Consider the following 22,257-nt stretch of genomic DNA (forward strand, 5'->3'; position numbering starts at 1 on the left):
TTTCGTTGAATTTGGTATAAATGTTGCGCTTTGTACCGATGACATTTCCCAAGGAAACTTGATTACGTCAAAATGTTAATTTTTACTAATCCGATACATTTTTTTGACCATTAACTATTTTTAACTATTTATTTGGTACTAGATGAAAATAATGATCGAATTATTGTGAAATCTACCACCTTTGTCGCCAGATATTTTCCATCGGGAGCTTTGCTTACGAAATTATTAAGTTGTTGTAGCGTAAAAGTATTTGCGTTTTCAACTGTACGATTCTATAATTGATGTTCAAGAAAAGCAAGTATTTTCCTATAATTATCTATATTCATTTTCCTCATTATACGAAAAACTCCATTATTGTAAGGTTTGGGTATCTAGGAAACTAAAATGTCACACATATTTTCCCATATCGTCTGTCACTCATGTGATTATTTTAGCCAAGCAAAAATTTTTTGTGAACAATGACTCTTGTGGCTTTTTCGTGGATATTCTCTCTCTCCTTTATCGACAGCTTTGAAATTAAGCACCATAGGTAATAAAAGTAATTACGTCCGAATACATTAATTCATGAAAATGTCTCTTTTCTTAGAATAACTCCGCTTAAAACAAAACGAACTGTTTGTTTTGCTTCGTGACCATCTGTCAAATCTCTATTATATTCATACTGTAAAAATAACTGCTAGAAGTACCATCTGTTTCTATATATACATCGTAGGTCTATAGACGAGTTGGGATTTTAGCTAATAATCCAGGATAATAGGCTGATGGCGCGCCACGTATGCCTGTTCTCCCGGAAAATTAGCTAAATGCCGGACAATAGACTATTCGTCGAAAAATGACGAAGCGTTTGTCTATTCTCCTGGGACATTAGCTAAAAATCGGCCAAATTGTTTAATAGTCAGAAAGGTAATCGCGATATATGGGATAAAGAACAGTTAGACAAAGTAAAGCAAATTTTACTCGCTGGTCTTCCAGACCCAAAGCTTGCAATATTTACTATCATTATGTGACTAGCTATGAACTATCGCAAATCGAAAATGAATGTCACGTAATCGTAAAAAGAAAGAAACAAACAGATGCTGTTATTTACTGTGTACTCGTAGAAGATTATTATGAGAAAATTTTAGAAGCTCATGCTCAGACTGGTTAGGTTAGGTTAGGTAAACAATGTGGAACAAACCGGTGTTCTTGTTTTAAAAATAAAATAAAATGTATTTTGATCAAATTCTAACAGACGATAGAGGAACTGGCTTCACGTTAAAAACCAAAAGATTTGTAATGAAATGGACCATAATTGTGTAGAACTTTTCGAAATCAAAGAAAAACAAACAAACAAACGCTATCGTGTGATAATTTCTCTTCAAATGAGTATTTGGTGTTTTTCTTAAACGCAAAGGAAACTTGTATCCTCTCGATACCCACCAGAGACCAAACAGCAAATGAAACCTTTGGTTCCATGAAGTCATTCGGCATTAAAGAATACCAAGCTTTGACTGCTGATAATCCACATTGCCTAATTTCAAAAGTAAGGATTTGATGACTATTTGAACCATTTCATCAAAAAACGGTTCGTCTTTACCTGTAATTTCCATGGTGAAAAATTCATGAAATATGTATTATTAAGTTTTAGCTCTAGGCGACTATTTATTCTTTTCAAACCAAAAGAACTGACTAAGAAGGAAGAGATTCTATTGCACAAACAATGAAATCATCTCTAGGGAAGAAATGTTGGACGTAGTGTGAAAATCACAGACCTTTTTGATTCGCCTTCTTACATCAATTAGTACTTCTCAATCATAGGTAGTGGTGATTTATGTGGAGAAATTTTAAAAGCCCGATCCAGACACTCCACCAGATTAAACGATAAACACGAGAGAACTATAAAAACAAAATGTATAACGAGAGTGTGGATAGCTAGTCGCCAAGACTCGTGTCGGATGCCTCGTGCCTTTGCCTTTGTTAAAAGTTTTAAACGTTTGATGGTTAGTGATTTTTTGAATGGAATTATGAAACTACCCTAATAATAGCTAGAGATTCGGGTAATTAGTGGCACATATGGAAATGACAGAATATGTGCGATCAAAACGCCATAAATAAACAACTCAACTGTCAGTTGTGAACGGTGATTATTGTCTTCATTATTTTATTTCCGATTCATCATTTTTTTTTTGTTTATTTCAATCAAAAAAAGAATCTTATCACCTGTTGTCGTGTAATCATCCAAACGAGAAAAAAACCGCGTCGTCCGAAAACAATTGAATTTGTAACGCTCTCTTGCTCGTTAATTTTGACAATGGCCAAAAATTACGGTTTCCAATTATCTCTCGCTAAATAATTAAATTCAAAACAATTTTGTCCCATCAATTAACTGCGATTCAGTCGGAAGGAGGACGGGAAAGTTTATAACTAAATTTCTCAAAATTGTTTTAGATGTCACGCTTGTTCGGGCGGGCGAAGAGAAATATTTAGGTACGAGATGGGAAAAGGGAAACAAATGGAAAAAATGCGATGAATTTTTGATAAAAGCTGTTCGATGTAATACATAATTATATTCAAAGTCATAGGTCAAAGTAAATAAATATAACAAATGTTTATATTGTTAGAAACGTGATTTATAACTGGTGGTTTCTTTTTAATAAAATAGAATGACAAAATAAAAGGATTTGACATATTGACGATAGTCCTCGTGACAGAGAAAACACAATAAAAAAGATCCTTGATTTCTTTAGTTAGATGAATACAAATAAAAAGTATATCAAGAGACCGAAGACTCAAAATTAGAAGAATCAAAGGAAAATAAAGACAATAGAACTGAAACAGTTGGTGGATAGGCAGAAAACCACAAGGTATAAGGGAAAAAATGAAGAAGATACTAAAATATCTACGAGCGATCGATTCTAACGAATTTTTCTCAAAAATGTACAGACTACCATCATATATCCGCGCTAAAACTACCAATCTACCTCTGTGGGGTATGGATGTCATTAGTAAGTCTTCTGGTCATGTGCCCGATTGCCGATTTTGATGTGTTAGCTCGTGAACGTCGCTTACAGTGTTTTTTTTAAGTTTTCCTCATTTTTCTCTAAAAAAATATCATTATTAGATGTTGGTAAAACTAGCGTAGTTTACGGATGTGATCTAGAAACAGTCTTCACAATGAAAGCACCAGAAAGCTTGTTTTCTTTAATTTTGAAGTCGTAGAGTTTCCGTACATTCAAAATGTCTTTGCTACTTTCGACTTTTTCCCAAATTAAAAATGTCACTGAAACTTCAATTGAAGACTATTGAAACTAATCAAACAAATGCAAACTACTGAGTCATACCTACACTTATTTCTGAAATTATTTTTTCGCAAATTATGCATTTTTATTTATTCGATGTTTAAGATATTTTGTGGTTGAAAACATCTTTTAGTACATTAATATTCATGGAATAAATAATCCCGACTTATCTCCCACAATGAACAATTAGATACATAGAAATGGAAGTTGTCTTTTGCTTTATCAAAGTATCCAAACATGACATTATTTACATATCATCAAATTTGACCCGTTCAGACAAAAAACATTTTTACGTTTTTTAATACAAATACTTATTACCTCAAAAAGCCCTTTTTGAGCTAATAAAAGCACGCCAACGGTGTTTTAAACCTTGCTTTCAGCATCTTAAACGAATTACTTTTCATGACTTCGATGGACTCATGGCGCGTTCCCCAAATATAATTTTTGACTTTCGAAAAGAGGAAAAACTCACGGGAAGCCAAATCAAGCGAATAGGGTGGATGAGCGTTGACTATTGTTTGGCCAAAAACATTTATCTCAATAAAAAAACGAATTATATTATGTTCACCCTAATATGTCCAATTCTGTTCGCAGATGTTCGTTTTTTGAAGAGAATAAAATCAGCAATTTATCGTTGGAAGCTAAAAGTCGTTCACAAAACTTTACTCTACGATCAGGATCGTCTTTATTGAGCTTAAGCGGTTTTTACAAATTATATAGGTGCTTTTTGACATAATTTAAAAGAGATTAATAGTTTGACAACTTGAAAACTAGCTATTCATCCAGCTCCAATAACAAGATTCTCTTCAATTTTGAACATATTTAGTAAGATCTACTTTTCCCAGTAGCATCCTTCATGTGGCAAAACTAACTATTTCCAATTGTGTTGCTACTACGTACTTCAATTAATTGGAACCATTAATTGATGAAGCACGGCAATATAACGAATCTACAATTTAAAAAAGTTGATGATGACTACCTCCACTCCACGGATGAATCAAATTTCAAAAAACAAAAATTTTGTGTGTCCACTGTGTATAGATTTTAATGCGATACAGCTTGACTACATGATAGTGATAAATTCCAATGTTTCAGTTTGGAAACAATGAAGCAGCTCCGGTCAGCGCCAGAGGCAGTAATTTGCGAATAAGCGACCGTTGATAAACGCGAATTGACCAAACAATATTTGCTAGTAACTTTTGTTTAAACCGAAATAACAAATGAACTATAGAATACTTGAATAATTGTTAAGTGAAATGGTGAATAATTTAGAGAGATTTGTGTATGTATTACGTTAATGTTTCATGCATTCGAAAAATATTGTTAATTGATGTAAAAATTTAATATAAAAACTCGTCATCATTCAAATAATGTCAATACCATGTTGCCAAACTAGTTTAGACTGATCAAACATTACTTATAAAACACCCTCTGTATTTTTAATATATAAAATTTATTATAGTATGGATAACTCAAACTTAAATTTCAAATGTTTAAAATTATTCACCAAAGTTAAATTTGTTCAATCGACAAACGCATCCTTGTTGTATGTATGTGTATGTACAGTTTGGTTCAGTATAATCTTCGCAAATCTTCAATAAAAGTTTCTTAAATTGCAATTTGTGAGTCGTTGAAGTATCTAATTAAGATGTATCAGGAGAAGTTATAAAAAAAAAATGCTCAAAATTTGCCGCTGCCGGCAGTAAAATAACTAAACTGGAAAACATTCACAAAGATTCGTGGATGCGGTTAATAGATACAAATAGTAATAATTCGAATAATCAATTTTAAGAACAAAGCTTTTCAGTTTGTAAATAAAAATAACGATCATTAGATTCATAACGCGATAATTTCATCAATTTCTATTGAAGCAAAATTTATGCTTGAATGTAAACTAAAGCAACCAAATATTTTAATGTCATTTAATCGAAATTTTCCTTTATGTATATAGTCAGCTAAACCCTAAATAAACATTTTATGACGTAATGTAGGGGATCCAGTTTTTATTCCATACCAAGCAAAATCTAAACAAGAGAACAACTCTTTTAGAGTAAATCTATATAAACTCAATATTCCTATTTTTTCAACTGTAGCTTTCAAATAGATTAAGATGTTATCCCACGTAACCACATTCCTTGGATATCCTGAAACATTTGGGGTTTATGGGGATGAGGTTTTATGGATATCGCTTACGTTTCCGATTTAAATTTATTAACGATAGCGGTTCGGTCAGAATTATATTAAGCGGTACATGTTGAAGTGGGCATAAATGTTAACTTCTGTGACTTTCTACCAACTGTTACTCGTTTCCTTCAGAAAATATTTTCAGAAAACTACCATAAAAGTCAATCGAAAAATGTATGAGTAGGTATCCCATAAGAAACTGAAGGCGGGTTTTCCCACTATTGGTTATTTCAACTGATTTGATCATAAAATTATACGATAATTATTAATAATAATTCACTGACATCTTTTTCTCATATATTTAAACAGTTTTTAACACTGAGAGCTTTCTTACTTACTTACTCACTTAATTTATTGATCCACTTCACTATTCACTAACTTATTACTAATCGCTTTATAAAAACGGCCACAACATACTGTAAATATGAAGTTATAAAAACAATATGAAGAAATTTCCGCGATATATAAAAAAATTTAATGTAAATGTCCCTCCTGGGAATCGTACAGGCTTCACGGTCCACGTCATTGAACGAGTTTGTAACAACAAAAACTTCTTATGCCACTTGGGATATAAATTTAGGAAATACTGAATAGAATACTAAAAAGAGCCAACCCATATGCGCTTGTTGAGCAGATAATTTTTAATTGAAAGTAACTGCAAGAATCTAAGTATATAAAAATCTACTTGGCGGTTATTCTTTGTGTTAGATATGAAAATATGACACCCTTATCTCCTCACCTCACATTCAAATGGTTTAATCATTATTTATTGATGAAATAAACAGAAGAATTGGTTCAACTTCAACAAGAGATGGGATCCATAACGAGAAAATCCGAAGACTTATAGCTAAGTTGAAATGATAGTGGTTAGGTCATGTTTAAAGACTAGGTAAAGATGGATCATAAAAAACACGAGATGGCAACCAAGCGAAACCAGAAGATAAGTAGGAAGACCCCAGCAACAGTGAATTCAGGATATCAAAAAAAGGACAGGCAGGCATTTTGATGTTGCAAAAGAGAGACTTGTCCTGGAGTGGATGAAATACGGCTGCTGAAGAAATATTAACGAAAGAATTATCGTTTGGTTTTCATCGAACAATGGATCCTCATACCAAACACATTAAACCTCGTATATTTTCAATTTAATCAAGGGCTAGTTAGCTGAGTTCATTTTCGTGGTACTTGAGATAAACAGCTCGATACAGCAGCTGCAGTTTCAAGTTTAGATTTATACTTACGTTCAACTTTTCTGATTATTCATATGGACAACGTTTGTCGGATCAGCTCTAATATAAAAGATAAAATATAATGGAAAGTTAATAAAGTAGTTTTTACGAGAAAGGAAAAGCTTGAGAATTCCATATTCAAATGGAAAATCCTTGTAGATCGCTCATAATATGCAGAAGTAGTAGTCATCAGTTATGATTTGTCGATCACATGCTTCTTCTATTTTTTCTGTTCAATTTCTTGGTTATCAATATATTTAATAATAAAGTTATAGAAAAGTGAAAATTAATTCTGCTCGACTTTGCGTCTTGAATTTTTACGTTCCGTGACTGTCACAATTTGTTCCGATCATTTTCCAAATATGGTGTGCATTTTAGCAATTTTGCACACACAACGCCGGGCATCTATCACTCGAACAAGCCGCGTAGAGAGAGAAGTATTCTTTGGAAAAAAGTATAAGCCATCTCAAATCCGGCTGCTGGTCCAAACGACTGTAAGAAACATTTTTAGAATAAGAATGAGATAATATAGCCCTAGTACAGGTCCTCGATCCTATAAAACATTCTGGAATTACAATTACATAAATACAGCGTGTTACGTTTTTCCAAAGCTTTATTATTATTTGAAGTCGAAGTATAACGAAATTGAAAAAAGTCATCCACTTACTCACAACTTACGAATTAAATCGCTATTATCTGAATATTATAATAGAAAGGGATTTGATGTCGTGAAATTAAATCTGAGTTAATGGAAACGAAATAACTAAAATTATAACCGGTGTCGTCTGATCGCGTACGGCTGTGTACTCGTCACAGTATAATAATTTATAACTAGCACCGATAGATGACGTGCGGCCACGCTATAGTTGAATATAAACTAATAACGCTTTGAATAATGAAAAATCGTGTGCGAATGAGAATATATCAACTCGTCAGGTTTCCTTCTAATATCAATACTTATATTTTCCTAAATAGTACCTTGACAGGTAAATTATAAGTTTCTTACAAAATTTTGGACAAAGTTAACAAAACATTTTTCCTGATCATTCAGTTTTTCTTCAAATCTCCTGTCGTTAATCAGTTGTCATATGTGTGGACCTACAAATACTCCCTCTTCAATTTTGCCACGCTGAATTTAGGGAATTTCTCTTTCATATATACAAATTCACTGTCACATTTAGGAATAGCTTAAACAAAATTTTACCCCAGGCCGAGCTTCATGTGCAAAAGTGGACTAGAATATCATCAGGGTTCAATAATGATAATTTTTAACATCTTTAACTCAATATCTCATGTTTAGAGGGCTCTCACGAATGTCAAAGCTCACAATTTACAAGATAATAATATGTCCAGTAATCTTTTCGAGGCATGAACTATGACGACGACAAATGAAAAGATTTTGAACTGCCGGGAAACGTAAGATTTTTGGCCCTGTTTGCGAAAACGGTGCGTGGTGGAGGATCCGGAGGAATACGAACCGGATTTGGTGGAGTTCGTCCGGGGGATGCGTCTGAGTTGGTTGGTATACGTGGAGAGGATGCCTTCAGATCGATACCCGCGCAGAGCCATGTATTTGAGGACGTTGAGGCGGACCTGATCCAGTTAGGAGTTCGTAGATTGAGGCACCATGTTCAGGACAGAAATGATTGGCAGTCGATTGTTGAGAAGGCTTTTATAAATTCCTCAACGTAGGAACGTCATTACACTCTGCTAAATCACCTGGTATAGAAAGTTTTTTATCGTCACGATGTCGAAAATAAGAAATTGAGTATCACGAAAAAGTGAATTCTAGTTGTTTAATTTAAACCCTTCAAAAGTTCAGCCTATTTTTTAGACAGATGCACCGCACGTTCTGAATCGTTTAAATCACTTTTGATTGGTTCATAACTTATGCCACTATCTTCTTATCGTCCTGACTTAGAACAAGTTTCAGTGTAGAATCCTGACTTTTTGATCTATTCCGAGGTTTTGGCACAAACCGTCCGTTATTATACACGATGAATCTGTTAATCCAAAGTCATGTTTGGATACTGTATAGTGTACTTGGACTTTGTTGCAATACCTTTTGTTCGAGTGAAAAAAACTCTTTCGGTTCGGTCCAAATCATTGTTACAGCAAATGGCAATATGTCTGGGTTCTTATTTATCCTAACTTAATAGCTGAGATATAAAATTTGATTCTCCACACACCTAACCTAACTTTCGGTGTTATTAGAATACTCTAGTGGCATCTTTACGAAATAACAAACGTATATAGAAAGTAAGTTGTCTAAATGAAGTTATTCAAAAAAAAAACACTGGACGTAATTGCAACAAAATTATTATATATTCTTGATGAGGGTACATAAACACTAATCTTCATTCCTATGACAAAAACAGTGTAATAATACTTTCGTGTCAACAGAAGCGGACTAAATTGTTTTAATTTGTTAAATTAGCTGTCTAATCTCATTTGAGTCCGTTAGACTATAGCTAATGGTCCTTTTCGTTACATTTTATGTCATAAGTCTCAAATGTATTGAAATGAATCTGGATAGTATCGTATAACACCTTTTTCGCTTTTACAACAACAAAAAACATTAAGCAACATCTTTTGTACATATTTAACTTATCCATTAAAAGAAAATTACCTCATTTGAAAGAAAATCGCCCTTACTGAATGATTAAGAAACAGATTTAGCCCCTATTAAACATTTATGTATTCACCTCCATCAGACGTAGACTCAGGTAGCAGCCGATTGTTTCCGAAAGAACAAATTTAATTTATCATTTCTTCAATACATATAGGTTAGTATAAACATCCGAATATCCATAATACTATGAGATAAAAAAAGCAAAATACAAATACAATTTGAACAGGGACGCCGTTGGAAATAAACAGTTATTATGATTAAAAATTAGAAAAATTTATTGTCATCAATAAAACCAAAACACATAAAAAAAGAACTAGTTTAGTATAAATGTAATGTAATATTTTTATGATCTACTAAAGGCTAAGGTTACTAGGAGTGTGAATTTAGAATATCTTATATTGATTTTAATTATTTATAAGGTAAACCACATAAAATAACCACTGGTAGTATTCTACAGCGAACCTTTCATCTTTATATATCTCTGTTATGATATATTTTGCCTTATAAGTTTCATAAACACTTGCGACTTATCAATTTATCGTTATCCACATTGAAATAATCAAATCACTCAAAATTCGTATCACGAAAACACCCAAAATTGATATTGGTAGTTTGAAAACATCGACATTAACGACATCATCAAGTAGAAAACAGGCAAAAATTGTCACCATTTGTATGTCTGGGTTTCCAAATAAAACCGGCTTATGTCAAATCTTTTATTCTAATAATTAAATTCTGAATTTGAAAGGAAGAGAACGAAATCTTCTCTAGAACTGTTTCTTAGTTTTTTTCTCCTATTTCCGGACCTTTGCTATTCTATTCATTTATCGTATTGCTTTTCCCGAATCTTCATCCTTCCACTGTTACTTGTTGTATCCAAGTTTTCCTGATTCTTCCTTTTCTTCTTTTCTTATGCCTATTTGCTATTATCGTTTTTATTGTGACCATAACAATTCAAACATATTTTAACTATTTTTTTGCTTCATGGCTCCTTTCCTATAAGTCATTATTTCCTTGTCCATTCTCGTTTTTTCTCCCATTTTTTTAGTTTATCATCTTCACTATTGATAATGTTATTATGATTATTATAACAATAGTTAGCATACTGAATCTACAAGTTCAATTCCAAACTTTCCAAATCTTCAAAGCTCTCCCTACATACGAAGCAGTCATCTAGCGGTATGGATCAGTGTAGGTTTAGGTTTGATATTTGTTTTCCATTTTGTTTCGTAGTTACTATTTTTTACCTCAAATCTAATTTTTCCCCTGATCTATTGTGCAGCGTATTTTTCAGCTTCTGACTTTTCATTTCAGCTTCAAAACATCATCACCGTTGACAAAGTCGTCATTATCGATATTAAAAACGAATTTTAAGTGAATTCATAAAAATTTTTTTACATAATTTAGCTGTGCTATGTGTAATATTACAATTTAATTATTTATAATTGTCTATGAAGTTCAGATGGATTTTATTGTTTTTAATTAAACATTTTGTTTTATTTCAGGTAAGTTTTCGGATTAGAAATGGGGCAGGGAATCCTGCCGCTTCGTCGTTTCGGGTAGGCCGCAAGGCGTTAAGATAAGAGGTAAAGTCTTGAATTTATTAAAGCTAAATTCGGCCAATTTTCTTAAATGGCCGATTAAATTGTACCTAATTTGTTTCGCGAGTGAGCGCCGAGCTTATATTAAAACTCCTTCTTCGGCTACATTTCAAATGCCGACGAGATGGTCGCCTATCGCAGGATCGTAATGTTTCACTTTCTTAAAATATCGTTCGTTCAAAAAAAAAAAATAAGCTCAAAATCAGTTTTATTTGAGGAATTAATGCTTTATATATAAATCGTAATAATTTACTAATTGAAAATAGAGAGAAATGATTTATTGTCGAAAAATTATTACAAGTTGTAGACAAAAGCTTGTGAAAATAAAAATATGCAGAAAAAGGTGGTACCGATTTGATTTCATTTGGGAAGTGATTTTCCTTTTTTTGCATTGTAAAATATTGAGCCGTTAACTAATTCTGAATGTGGAGTAGGTAGATAAAGGTCGTGTTCCGCGTTCCTAAGTGGATAGCGTGCTCACGAATTAGGCAAAAGGATTCAAAGATGAATAAGAAACGAATTATTAATATTTCAAAGAAGTCGTGGCAGTGAGCCCTGCCGAGTAAATATCTTCTGTAGTTTGAAGATTCGCTCAAATTGAGTCGCACCACACGTATCTCAAAAGGGAGGATATAGTAGACTGTTAAGAAGGTGGATAAGTTCAGTTTTTTGAAAACTGATTTCAGCGTAAACCTGAAGGAACTTAATTTTTTATGTAACTCGCATTTCAAGCACTTGTCCACAACAAGCCCTAAGAATTTCTAGAATTCTTGTATTCCATATTCGTCATATTAATCTATATGATATTTATACTGAACACACTACCACTACACCAACACTCAGAGAGGCAAACAGTTTATTTTCATTCTCTGAAGACGGTTACTTGGTTTCTGAAACGTGTGACAGACAGTCCAATTGTCAGTTTCAATCCATCTTACAATCTTGCATCGATTATAATTTTAATTCTGGTAGTGTGTTCGTGAATTGATTTTCTTTTCGAATGATGAATTGAGTTTTGTAATTTCATACAATTTATTGTTCTTTCTCTATTTATTAGTATTCCCCGCGCTTAGCCCAATCTTTCAGCATAACTTTAACAATATCATGAAATCTATGAAAATTTTCTATATGTTAGTTCGTAATGGTTTTACTTTTGTATTTATTCATTGACACAATATGTTAAATTCGGTCCTGGTGTATTTTTAGTAAAGAAAATACGTTCTTAAGTTCAATTATTTTTCTGTCTTTCGTTCGGTGTTCCTCTAGCGAGGAACATCTATTTACGGGAACCCCTCATTTCGGTTTTTAATCTATGCCTTAATTTCAGCACCCAATTTTCAGTTGTATCTTAACGGCCGTTTTTGGCATAAATGAAGTCGTAAAAATATTTCTTTAGTCTGTCAACGACTGTGTTTTTAGCAATTTTAGTTGTACTGGGAGCTCGTTAATGTCGTCTTAAATACTTCTCAGAAATGTGTTTTTAGAAACTTTTATTGATTCGGCGTTTTGGTATATTTGAACTGTTTATTGGTAATTTTGAGATGGGTTCCAACTAATTGGTTGATTACTGATTTATTTCTAGTTTAGGGAAGCTTCAGTAAATAATATAATAATTCTATCGGTATAAGTCACAAAAATAGAATACTACTGAATATTTTTTGAATATTGCCTCATTAATATCAATATATGTCATTAATTTAGTTTATTACTTCTTCTGGTACGTACATGTGTAGGTAAGCACGTTGTAATTTATTCCTTTTCTGTACGTCGAATAAACCAGTTGACATTCTCCACTTAGTATTTCATTCGGAACCAGTACAATTGGAAACACGTGATCGGAGAAATTACAGTACCCATGAAAAGTTATTGAAAAAGAAAAATGTTTGCGTCTATTTTTTATCAACACTTGCTGATATATGGGGCGTTCTCTTCCAGAAAAAATCCAAAATTGAAGCTTTTCAGATATTACTTAGTGAATTTTTATATTCGTGGAGAGTAATAAAACCTACTCACTAATCCAAAACTTAGTACGGTCATTTTAAATAATATTACATAATACCTTATCTATAGCGCCTGAGCCAAAACAAGTTTTCCGGATTTTATTGGCTTTTTATACAAATAAGCCGTACAAAACAATAAAGAACGGTTTGGATTGGTCAAAAGTCTTTTGTGTTGAAGATTATATACCCGTATCATAAGATCTATTAGTACTTGTTTGCTAATAAAAGCTAGAAATTTCGTTTTATTCCAATTTCAAGAATCTCTTTCCGATAAATTTCACCGAAAATACAATTTTAGGTTTTTCTATATAGTCCAAGATCTATTTAGTTTAGTTGCAACTTGCAAGGTACAGTTTGTAATCTATTTTGAACTCTAGTGTGATAATGGAAAATTTGGAAGGACCGAAAGTTTTGATGATACAGTGGATTTAATTAGTAGTACGCTTGGTGTTGGGAAATCTACGATTCACAAAGTTATCAATGAAAATAAAAGTGACGAGTTTGAAACGGCACGTAAAGTTTCAGGATAAATCGCGATTTAAAAATTATTTCAAAGAAAGATTTCCAAGGAAAGTACATCTATTCTTTTTTAGAAAAGATTTTTCCGTAGCACACTGAGGAAACTTTCAAAATACATATGTTTTCACTGGGAAAAACATTCCACAAAATCTATTCTAATAGAAAAAAATTATATTGTAGTGAATGAGTGGGATTAACAGATCAGCTATAAACACCGGGTTCCCCAGTATCGCAGGAAGAAAAAAGGACACAACAGATCCTTTGGGTCGTAGTATATATCTACATACATACAAGGAAAAGGACTACAAAAGAAATGAGTAATCCAAGAAGAATCATATTTCATTTTGGCGCACACGAAAAAAGATTTACGGAAAAGACTGATTACAAAGAATATTAAGCTCCATCTCTATTTTGTGACAAAATAAGTGTATTCTTTATAGACAGAAATTCAAAAATGATGAAATTAATGAAAATCACAGAAAATCATGCTAGATCTCCACCATTTCATTGCGAACTAAACAGATAAAGGAAGAAAACATCATTCAAGATGAGTGATGTTAACAGTTGTTTTTAGAGGCTTTAAATAACTGGCAGTTGATCAAACGATTAACCTTAAAAAGGTTGATGCATCGCTGCACAGACTTAAAAATTGAGAAAAAAAAATGATATTGGTCGGAAATATTTCAGACAACCCTCGTATATTGATAAGATATAAATAAACTTATTCAACATTATTAAGACGAAAATTTGACGAGAGTTTACAACGTAAACAATAAAACTGCGGTTGGGTGGTTTTATTGTCGTATAAAATAGAGTTTTCAAATATCAAATAAGGCACTTTTACGAGCAAGTTGTTGATTGAAATGTATTTTAGGGTATCGGGTATACTAAGAACATCCAAAACATATTTAGAAAATATCATGGGTTGATTGAAATCTATAACTACGACGTTTTTAGCTCATATTTTTTATTAATTCGTTTTATGAAGACTTCGACGCAACATTCCCCTTACCATGTTTGGTTTCCTCGATTAAACAAAATAAAAATAAAATGAGTCGATCAATTCTGAACATATGGTTGGCACGACCATAACAAGTAGCGGGAAAGCTGTTTTTGAAGGTCAGATTTACAAACACTAACAATAGGAAAGGGCTCATCTTTAGAAAAAAAAATCATGGTCTATGTATATAAATAACAGGCGATTTTTCCTATCGAACTTTTGGCAGTTCCTTCCTCAGAATTATCCTTCTATCCTAGAATATGGCAAAATAATGTACAACTTTATAAGCAAAACATCCTGAACTAAACTGAATCTTCGTGTTGTGAGATGTTTGCAGTCATTTTTCGGCAAATTTCTCATCATGATAAATGTTACGGCACACGTCATGTTAAGAATCCGCCCCTGGATTTTCATTCCAAACAGAACCTCATCGTAATCGCTTCTCGTTGTCTACTTCCTCGCCCCCTATTTCTGTTGTATTTCCATAAGGTTTTTTAAATGGTGAGCTTTATTCTCTACACACGTTTATTTTATAGAAGAAATCAATTAGAAAATGTCGAGCCTTCTTAAAAAAGGTAAAAAAGTTATAATCTTAGTAAGCTTTCACCTTCTTTTAAGCTGTTTTCAATATGTTTTTTATGAACGTTGAAAGAGACGTCAATTGCATTTCTTCTGACAACATTTCGACGTTACGATGTTGAGAATAAGCCCTGTATACAACTGATTATACCGTAATGATCTTAATTACTCAGAATCTATTGCTCGCATGACCACAAGTGTCATTTTTGTTGATTATTCTTCCATCTGTATCCATATAATCTGAACCTGAATTGAGAATAATTTTCCGATTTTCCGTTTGAAGCGACCGGTATTTTTGAATAAAGTATATGCAGATAATGTTGGACTAACAAATTATTAAATTTGCGAATCTCAAATACTTTGCATAATAAAGTAACAAAATCAATCTATACATCCTTATAGCCAAGAGAATTGACTGGCTGCCCCTTGAGCCTCTCAAGGCTTTCTACTTCGTACTTTGATCTCAACTATGAGGACATTACGTAAACCCCAATTCGTGCCTAACTCCAAACTGTTTGGATTTACGTTGAGCGTGTCCAATAGATAGGAATTTCAGGACGAAAGGGACTAGAAGGGTGGATCAGGAAACACAAATTTCACAAGAACTTTGAATTCTAACATAACTATGGATGAATTAGAATTGGTTGATTCGTTTTCAATAATATTCGAGAATGTTAAATGAATGTTACTATATACAGAGTTATCAGAAAAGAATCGTCGTTTTTTCAAAATCCATTTTATTTGAAAGGATTTTATACATGCTTGAGGTAGTGACTATTTTTTGAGAATCGAAGTTCTATCCATTCAGTTTTCGAGCACTATCTCCTGAAACCGCTATTTCTGATCCTTTAAAAAATATATGACACCCGTCTAAGATGCTTAAGGCAAGTATATATGTAGATGTTTCCTTGATGGGTCCATACAGGTGTCAACGTTCCTGTTTAAACTTATGTCTAAGCTATCAATGCATGACTAATGCATTCTTTAAATCTCCTAGTAGTTTATTAGTAATCTTCAGTGATCTTAACTCTACTATGTAGTCCAATTTTTTAATTTTCTTCAATTTAATCTGGTGCTAATTCCATAAAACGATCGAAGTAGCTATAAAGGTATTTGGGACCCCATTCTTTTACTCTACTACACACATTAACATTCCCATTCTGAAATTGGGTAGAGAAGGACTCATCTTGAATAGATGATGGGCTTTCCTACCTAATATGTATTATCTGGGTTCTATATACAATATTGATATCAAACTATCATGCGTGAATGTGCTTGGAGTTTTTATGGTGTTTAGTTCCGAATCTTCCCAACTACGCAAAGTTTAATGGTACTTTTTCTTCTCGTGTAATGGTGTTTAGATTCAATAGAAGCTATATTATCCCATCTCGTAAGAGGATTCCTTTCCACTGACAAGCCAAGGTGGATAAATGAATGGGTTGAATATTGTTATTTTTCACTGACGTTTGAATAAGATCGAGTTGTGTATTAGAAATTATTTTGAAACGATTTCATGCAATGTAACTGGTTATTCATATCATATATTCCCCATACAAAATACAATTTTTGTACGTGACTTGTTGCGGTTTTTTTTTTAAAATCTATTTCGTTTCTAACTTATAGCAATCTCATTCTTACATTTTTCAGTAAATCTTTGCATTAGAGTTCTATATATGTAAGTAACACAACATTGAGCGACTTTTCATCCGTTGGCTTGCATAATAGAGCACGCAGCAGCCAGCGCCTTTTGATATATCGATGCGTGTCGAGATACCATCGAGAATTTACATGTGAAAAATTGTATTTTCACCATTTGAATAACTCTTCGGGTTTCTCATTCTATCTATCTCGCCGTTTCTTTCTATCTTTACTCTCTTTTGGCTCCCTAGTTTCTGATCAAGCGTGTGAGGCGAATACCGAAACGAACAATTTGAATTTGATGCGTTCGCTCTTTTCTCACATGTATGCATAGTACGTGCATTATTTTGTCTTCTTGTTGCGAAATATTGCACTATAAATAAACTTTATGGAATATATTCGCTGTTTCCCGAAGATATATTTTATTTTTTTCGAAAACTAAATGCATCCGACGAACGTGCAAACCTACCGATGCAAATTTATATTATCTACTAACTTTGATATCCACCAAATGTATTTTTATTAAAAATATCATTCGATAAAACTTTTTTTTGGTAATCGATTTTATCAATGTTATCTCCTTTAAGAGCAATACAATCATTCCAATGCTTTTCAAACTTCTCGATGCCGTACTTATATCTCCGTTGTCTCAAAATATGCTTCAATTTCAGCAATTGCTTCTCTTCATTTGAGCTGAATTTGTCACCAGCGAGCATTTTTTGAAAGCAGCGAATAGCCAGTAGTCATAGAGGGTCAGATCTGAACTTTATGGCGGAAGAAGATGTAATTCGTTAAATTTAATCATCGTTGCCATTGACTTGTGAATCGGTGCATTGTCTTGGCGAAACAGTCGATATATGAGGACGTTTTTAACTTGATTTTTGCATTCAAACGATTCAACAACTCTATGTAGTATTCGCTATTGATTGTCTCTCTGCCTTTGGATGAATCCATGTTTGATCCGTCTGATTTATTACGGGTAAATATGGCCTAATATACTGCTCCGAATCATCAACACCTTGTAGTTTTTGATCGAGTTTGAGTAAACGCGACAACCACTTTGGAAAAAGTCAAATGTTCATACATAATTCCAAACACACTGCCTTCTTATATCTTCATGGCCTCAGTTATCTTACGTAATTTCATTTTACGATTAGATATAACCAGATTTGAGGACTTTTTTCATGTTTAACCATCTCAATTGGAAAACCAGAACGTTCATCATCATCGGTGTTTGTACGACTACGTTTAAGCTCAACAAATCAATAACAAATGGTTATTTTCGATGGAGCAGTGACTTTAATATTTGCATTTAAGTTATTCACATAATTGCGTGTCTAAGTTCACGTGAATGTAAATGGAGAGCAGCTTTAAGCAAACTTTTAAATTCAAATATTGCCATAGTCAACTGTCAAACATCAATCAATGACCCATACGCAGAGGCGGCCTTACCCATTGCGAGGCTCCGGGCGGCAGGTCTTTGCGAGGCCCTTTCTCTTTCGTGAAAAGTACGTGATGTGAAAGTAGGTCTGGTTGTTTGGTTTAGATAGTTGTCATGTTTAATGCTAATATTATACAAATAAATCAAATTTGAGTTTTAAAAGATTTTACAAAATCAACAAATACAGAGTTGATAAATATTAAAATTGATGTATGCGGCTTTTCCTAAGACTAAAATCTTTACATTAAAGTACAATAAACTAACGAATAAGCTACGTCATTTTCGATTAAAAGAATAGCAAGGGCTAAAAGCCGATCTTGTGTCATCGAATCCCTCAAATATGTTTTATTAATTTTAAGCCTTTCAACAGACGCAACTGTAATAGGTGTGGTAGCAATAATTCTATTTCGTATTGGGGTAAACTTCAGTTAATCTTTTTTCTATTATGTATTTTAGTACAAAGATAATGTCATCGTTTCCTTCATACGGATGAACATTTTCAGTTTTTCGTACAATTCATGTCCAATCAATCACTATAATTAATTTCCTTTAATTTTTTTATATTATACATGAAACCAAATATGCTTTCATGATGTTTAAGAGCCACAAACCTAGGATAATAGCTTGCGCGCACATTGTAGACAATGACATAAAAATAGGTTATTTTGAAAATTTCTTCCGCTTTCAATTCATCAACTTCATCTCCCCATTCATAATGAAAATGCCTTTTTTACGTCGTCTTCTGACTTCTTTGAACTGTCCCCGCCAATATATAAAAAAATAGTTAGAAATTTTTATATTTTTTTAAAATTTGCTTGGGTTGATGCGCGAGGCCCCTGTAAGAGCGAGGCCCTGGACGATTGCCCTGTTCGCCACCCCCTAAGGCCCCCACTGCCCATATGTGCCGGTATATTTTCCCTAATGTATATTTTCGACAAATTTTCTATAAATAAATAATATGAATACAAGTCGAAACAGAGAAAATAGTATGAAACACTCGTAATAGTAGTCCATTCCAGCATTCCTTTCTTTTGGAACTCTTGCTGTAATAAAAAGCTTTGTGTTATAATATGCTATTCCATGCCATTTCTACCAAACTGGTAATTTTACCACGAAGAACTCAAAATCAAATTTCAAAATATTTCAGTCGTTTCAATCGAGAGAAATTATTTTATCATTTGGTTAAATTTAGCTGGAATGAATTACGTTTAAAATTATACAATGAATCGAAACATGAAAAACACATCAAAATCTATTTTCGATCCATATCGAATTACTTAAACGTCAGTAATTTTTATCGATGAACAATGTGCAAACAGAGCTTTCACTCAGTGTGATATTCGATTTCAATTAACAGGAATTAAGAAACTGTCATCGTAGGAACGGCGACTGACGCGGAAAAATTGGTATTTGCTCTATTTATCGCTATAATGAATATTGGCAACAGAAAAATATTTGCGACGGATATTGAAATGAATTAATTGAAATTACATGAAATATATTATATTTAAAAGTTTACTGCGAATGTAAATCCGACAAAAAAAATCGTTTTCCTTATACCCATCTCATTCAAAAACCATAATCAAGATATTTTGTCGAGTTGTTAACAATTCGTTTCCAGATATCTCAAAGTTTCGGGCCCCGAGAAAATTGGTCAGATTCTCATCAGAGAAACAATTGTTCCAACCAATTGAAAACTAAAATTCCAAAGAAGTAAACAAACATAATTTATATGAATCACCCATCTTTGTAAATTGCTCTATTATGTTCCTAATACGCTCTGTTTTCCATGGAAACTTGACAATACACTCAAATATCCCTATCGAGACGGAGAGTTGAGGCGAGTATTTTCCCCTTTCGTCTGTTTCCTCAATTTCCCTAATTGTATTTTGAATGTAGTTTAGATTTATATTCTAAAGACTTATTTACATCAGTTGACAATTTAATATTTATGGATGCGCGGACATGACTCGCGTGTAATATTATGAGTATTAAATAAAATGGTTCTTACCACGGTCTAGGGAAAGTTTCATTTTCGCTATAAGTAATACCATTTGTCAAACTTTCGTGTATTGAACAGTTACTGTGCACTTTTTGGCAAATTTACTGACCTGAAAGATATTGCAGAGGACGAAGGAATCCTAAATAAAAGATTAAACCAAGATGATAATCACAAATTCAAAAACAAAGACATAAGAGATTAAAATAGGTAATACACAAATAGAACACTTCAAATACCTCGGTAACTTGATTGTGGTAGGAGAATTAGACAAAGAAATATCAGAAAGAACAGTAAACGCAGAAAAAGTATTTATTGCAGTAAAGTCCAAGGAATACCTGGACTGAACAAAGGAAAGAAACTACACTTAGACTTTAAAAGAATTGTTCTATGAGATAACAAACCCCATCCCACATCTCACACCTGCAACGATAGATAGACACAAATATGGTGATTTTGAAATCGGCGACGATGTGAAAACGTAGAATTTCTAAAGGCTTCAGCTTCCTTTTCAATAATTTCATTCAAGTTAAACTGTTTACGTCTCCGAAGACGATAACTTGGTATCAACCAGTGTAATTATGAGTGTTGTGTAGTATGAAGGGTGTGTTCAGTATTTCTGTTATAGTATCGAAAATTTGAAAATTACGGTTGGAAATTCTACAGCTAATACGAGAAGTACTTTCTAGAATTTTAGTTATGGTGACAATTCGAAGGAATCTCGTTGGACCGACTCTGGGATCTTCCATTCGTTCTTTCTCCTTGTACATCATTAGTTCCCAAACTTTTTTGTTACCTAAACAAATTTCGCTAGATCCTGTCGATATTATTTCAACTTTCTAAATTTCGAAAAAAAGTGAAGATTAGGTATATCTATGGAAACTTGCGTCGTGGCTGAGTATCAACGAAGAATTAACAGAAAAGTTTAAATTGATTGATAGGTTTGATTATTTTATAATAAAATCAACTTCAACAACATCAATTTTAGTTAGAAAATTTTTTTTCGACGAAAGGAAACGCTATCAGATGCTTTTGCACGATTCCCCACTTTCCAGGATATTTTCCGGGTATTTCTACCTGAGCCAAAATTTTTGATAACCTCCTTTAAAAGTCACTTCCAGCTCCTCATTCCTCTCGAGAAGCTCCTCCTGAATATCTTTATCAAGGGATTATACCCGCGAGTTTTCAAACTGTAAAAATTCGGGTCGACCAATATTTTAAAACTTATTTAAATGTGATATAAATTTTATAGAAACTTTTAAACAATATTTTGATATCAAAATGCATATAACAAATAGGCAGTGAGGTACTTAGTTTTCCGACCCTGGAAATCACTAGTTTTCTTTCAAAAGTCTTGGAAACAAATTCCGTCACTGGCCAATACTAATAACGACTCATTTTTCTTCTTGAAATTCCGGAAACAAATGAGTAACGTTTATCCTTGACATTCGTATTTATATTGGTGAAGAACCAAACAAGTTCATGCAAGATTGCAAGCACATATTCCACAAGTCGTATTAATTTGCACGTCTGAAGAAACGTTGCGGACCGGACGGTGGCCAGCGCGGTAACGGCAAGTCCCGACGCATTATACTTAATATGGAATATGCATTTTAAGTTTTTCACTACCGAAACCAAATAAATGTTCATGAATCCCCGCTTACGATTGTGAACTTTCATTTTTTGTCATGTCCAACGTGGACCCCCGTCGAGTATCCCGTGGACATTATTGGGAATCAATTGAGTTTAACTTGAACTTGAATTTTATATATTAAGAAACCTTAGCACGTAATACATAACCTAAAATATTTCCTTTTACCCAGATACAATATCATTGATGTACTGTTTTCATGATCCTGTCGAAAGTAATAAAAAATAACTGACTAGATCTTTAACTGAATAGTCATCATTAGTAATTTTTCCTACCTTTGAGAATTCTATGGCTCTCTGATCGAGGTTTTATCACTTTATAATTAACCTCAAATCACTTGAGGCATTTAATCAATAAAAAATAGTTTATATATAATTATTTCACTGTTTTGTAATACAGTAAGTAAATTTCTTCAATAATATATTAGTTTTTCTCATATTTTCCCATTCGAGATTCAGTTCATTCTGCAGGTCATATCCATTAACATCCTGCTGAGCCGGAGAGTCAAG

General features: G+C 33.0%; 1 protein-coding gene across 21 annotated transcripts in view; it reads left to right on the top strand.

Annotated features, from left to right (window-relative positions):
* Positions 1-22,257, top strand: part of LOC130448898 (protein muscleblind) — a 584,866-nt gene that overhangs the window by 176,451 nt on the left and 386,158 nt on the right. Inside the window, exon 3 of one of the 21 annotated variants that reach the window (XM_056786483.1) lies at positions 10,826-11,112. The exons of 19 other annotated variants lie outside the window; for them this stretch is intronic. In XM_056786483.1, the coding sequence (XP_056642461.1) occupies positions 10,826-10,903 (78 nt within the window). In that variant the 3' untranslated portion in view covers positions 10,904-11,112. Of the gene's footprint in view, positions 1-10,825; positions 11,417-22,257 lie in introns of those variants that run through there. One more of the 21 variants, XM_056786482.1, reaches the window with a different exon arrangement.

The sequence above is a fragment of the Diorhabda sublineata genome, chromosome 9 (assembly GCF_026230105.1).
Source record: "Diorhabda sublineata isolate icDioSubl1.1 chromosome 9, icDioSubl1.1, whole genome shotgun sequence".
Taxonomy (NCBI): domain Eukaryota; kingdom Metazoa; phylum Arthropoda; class Insecta; order Coleoptera; family Chrysomelidae; genus Diorhabda; species Diorhabda sublineata.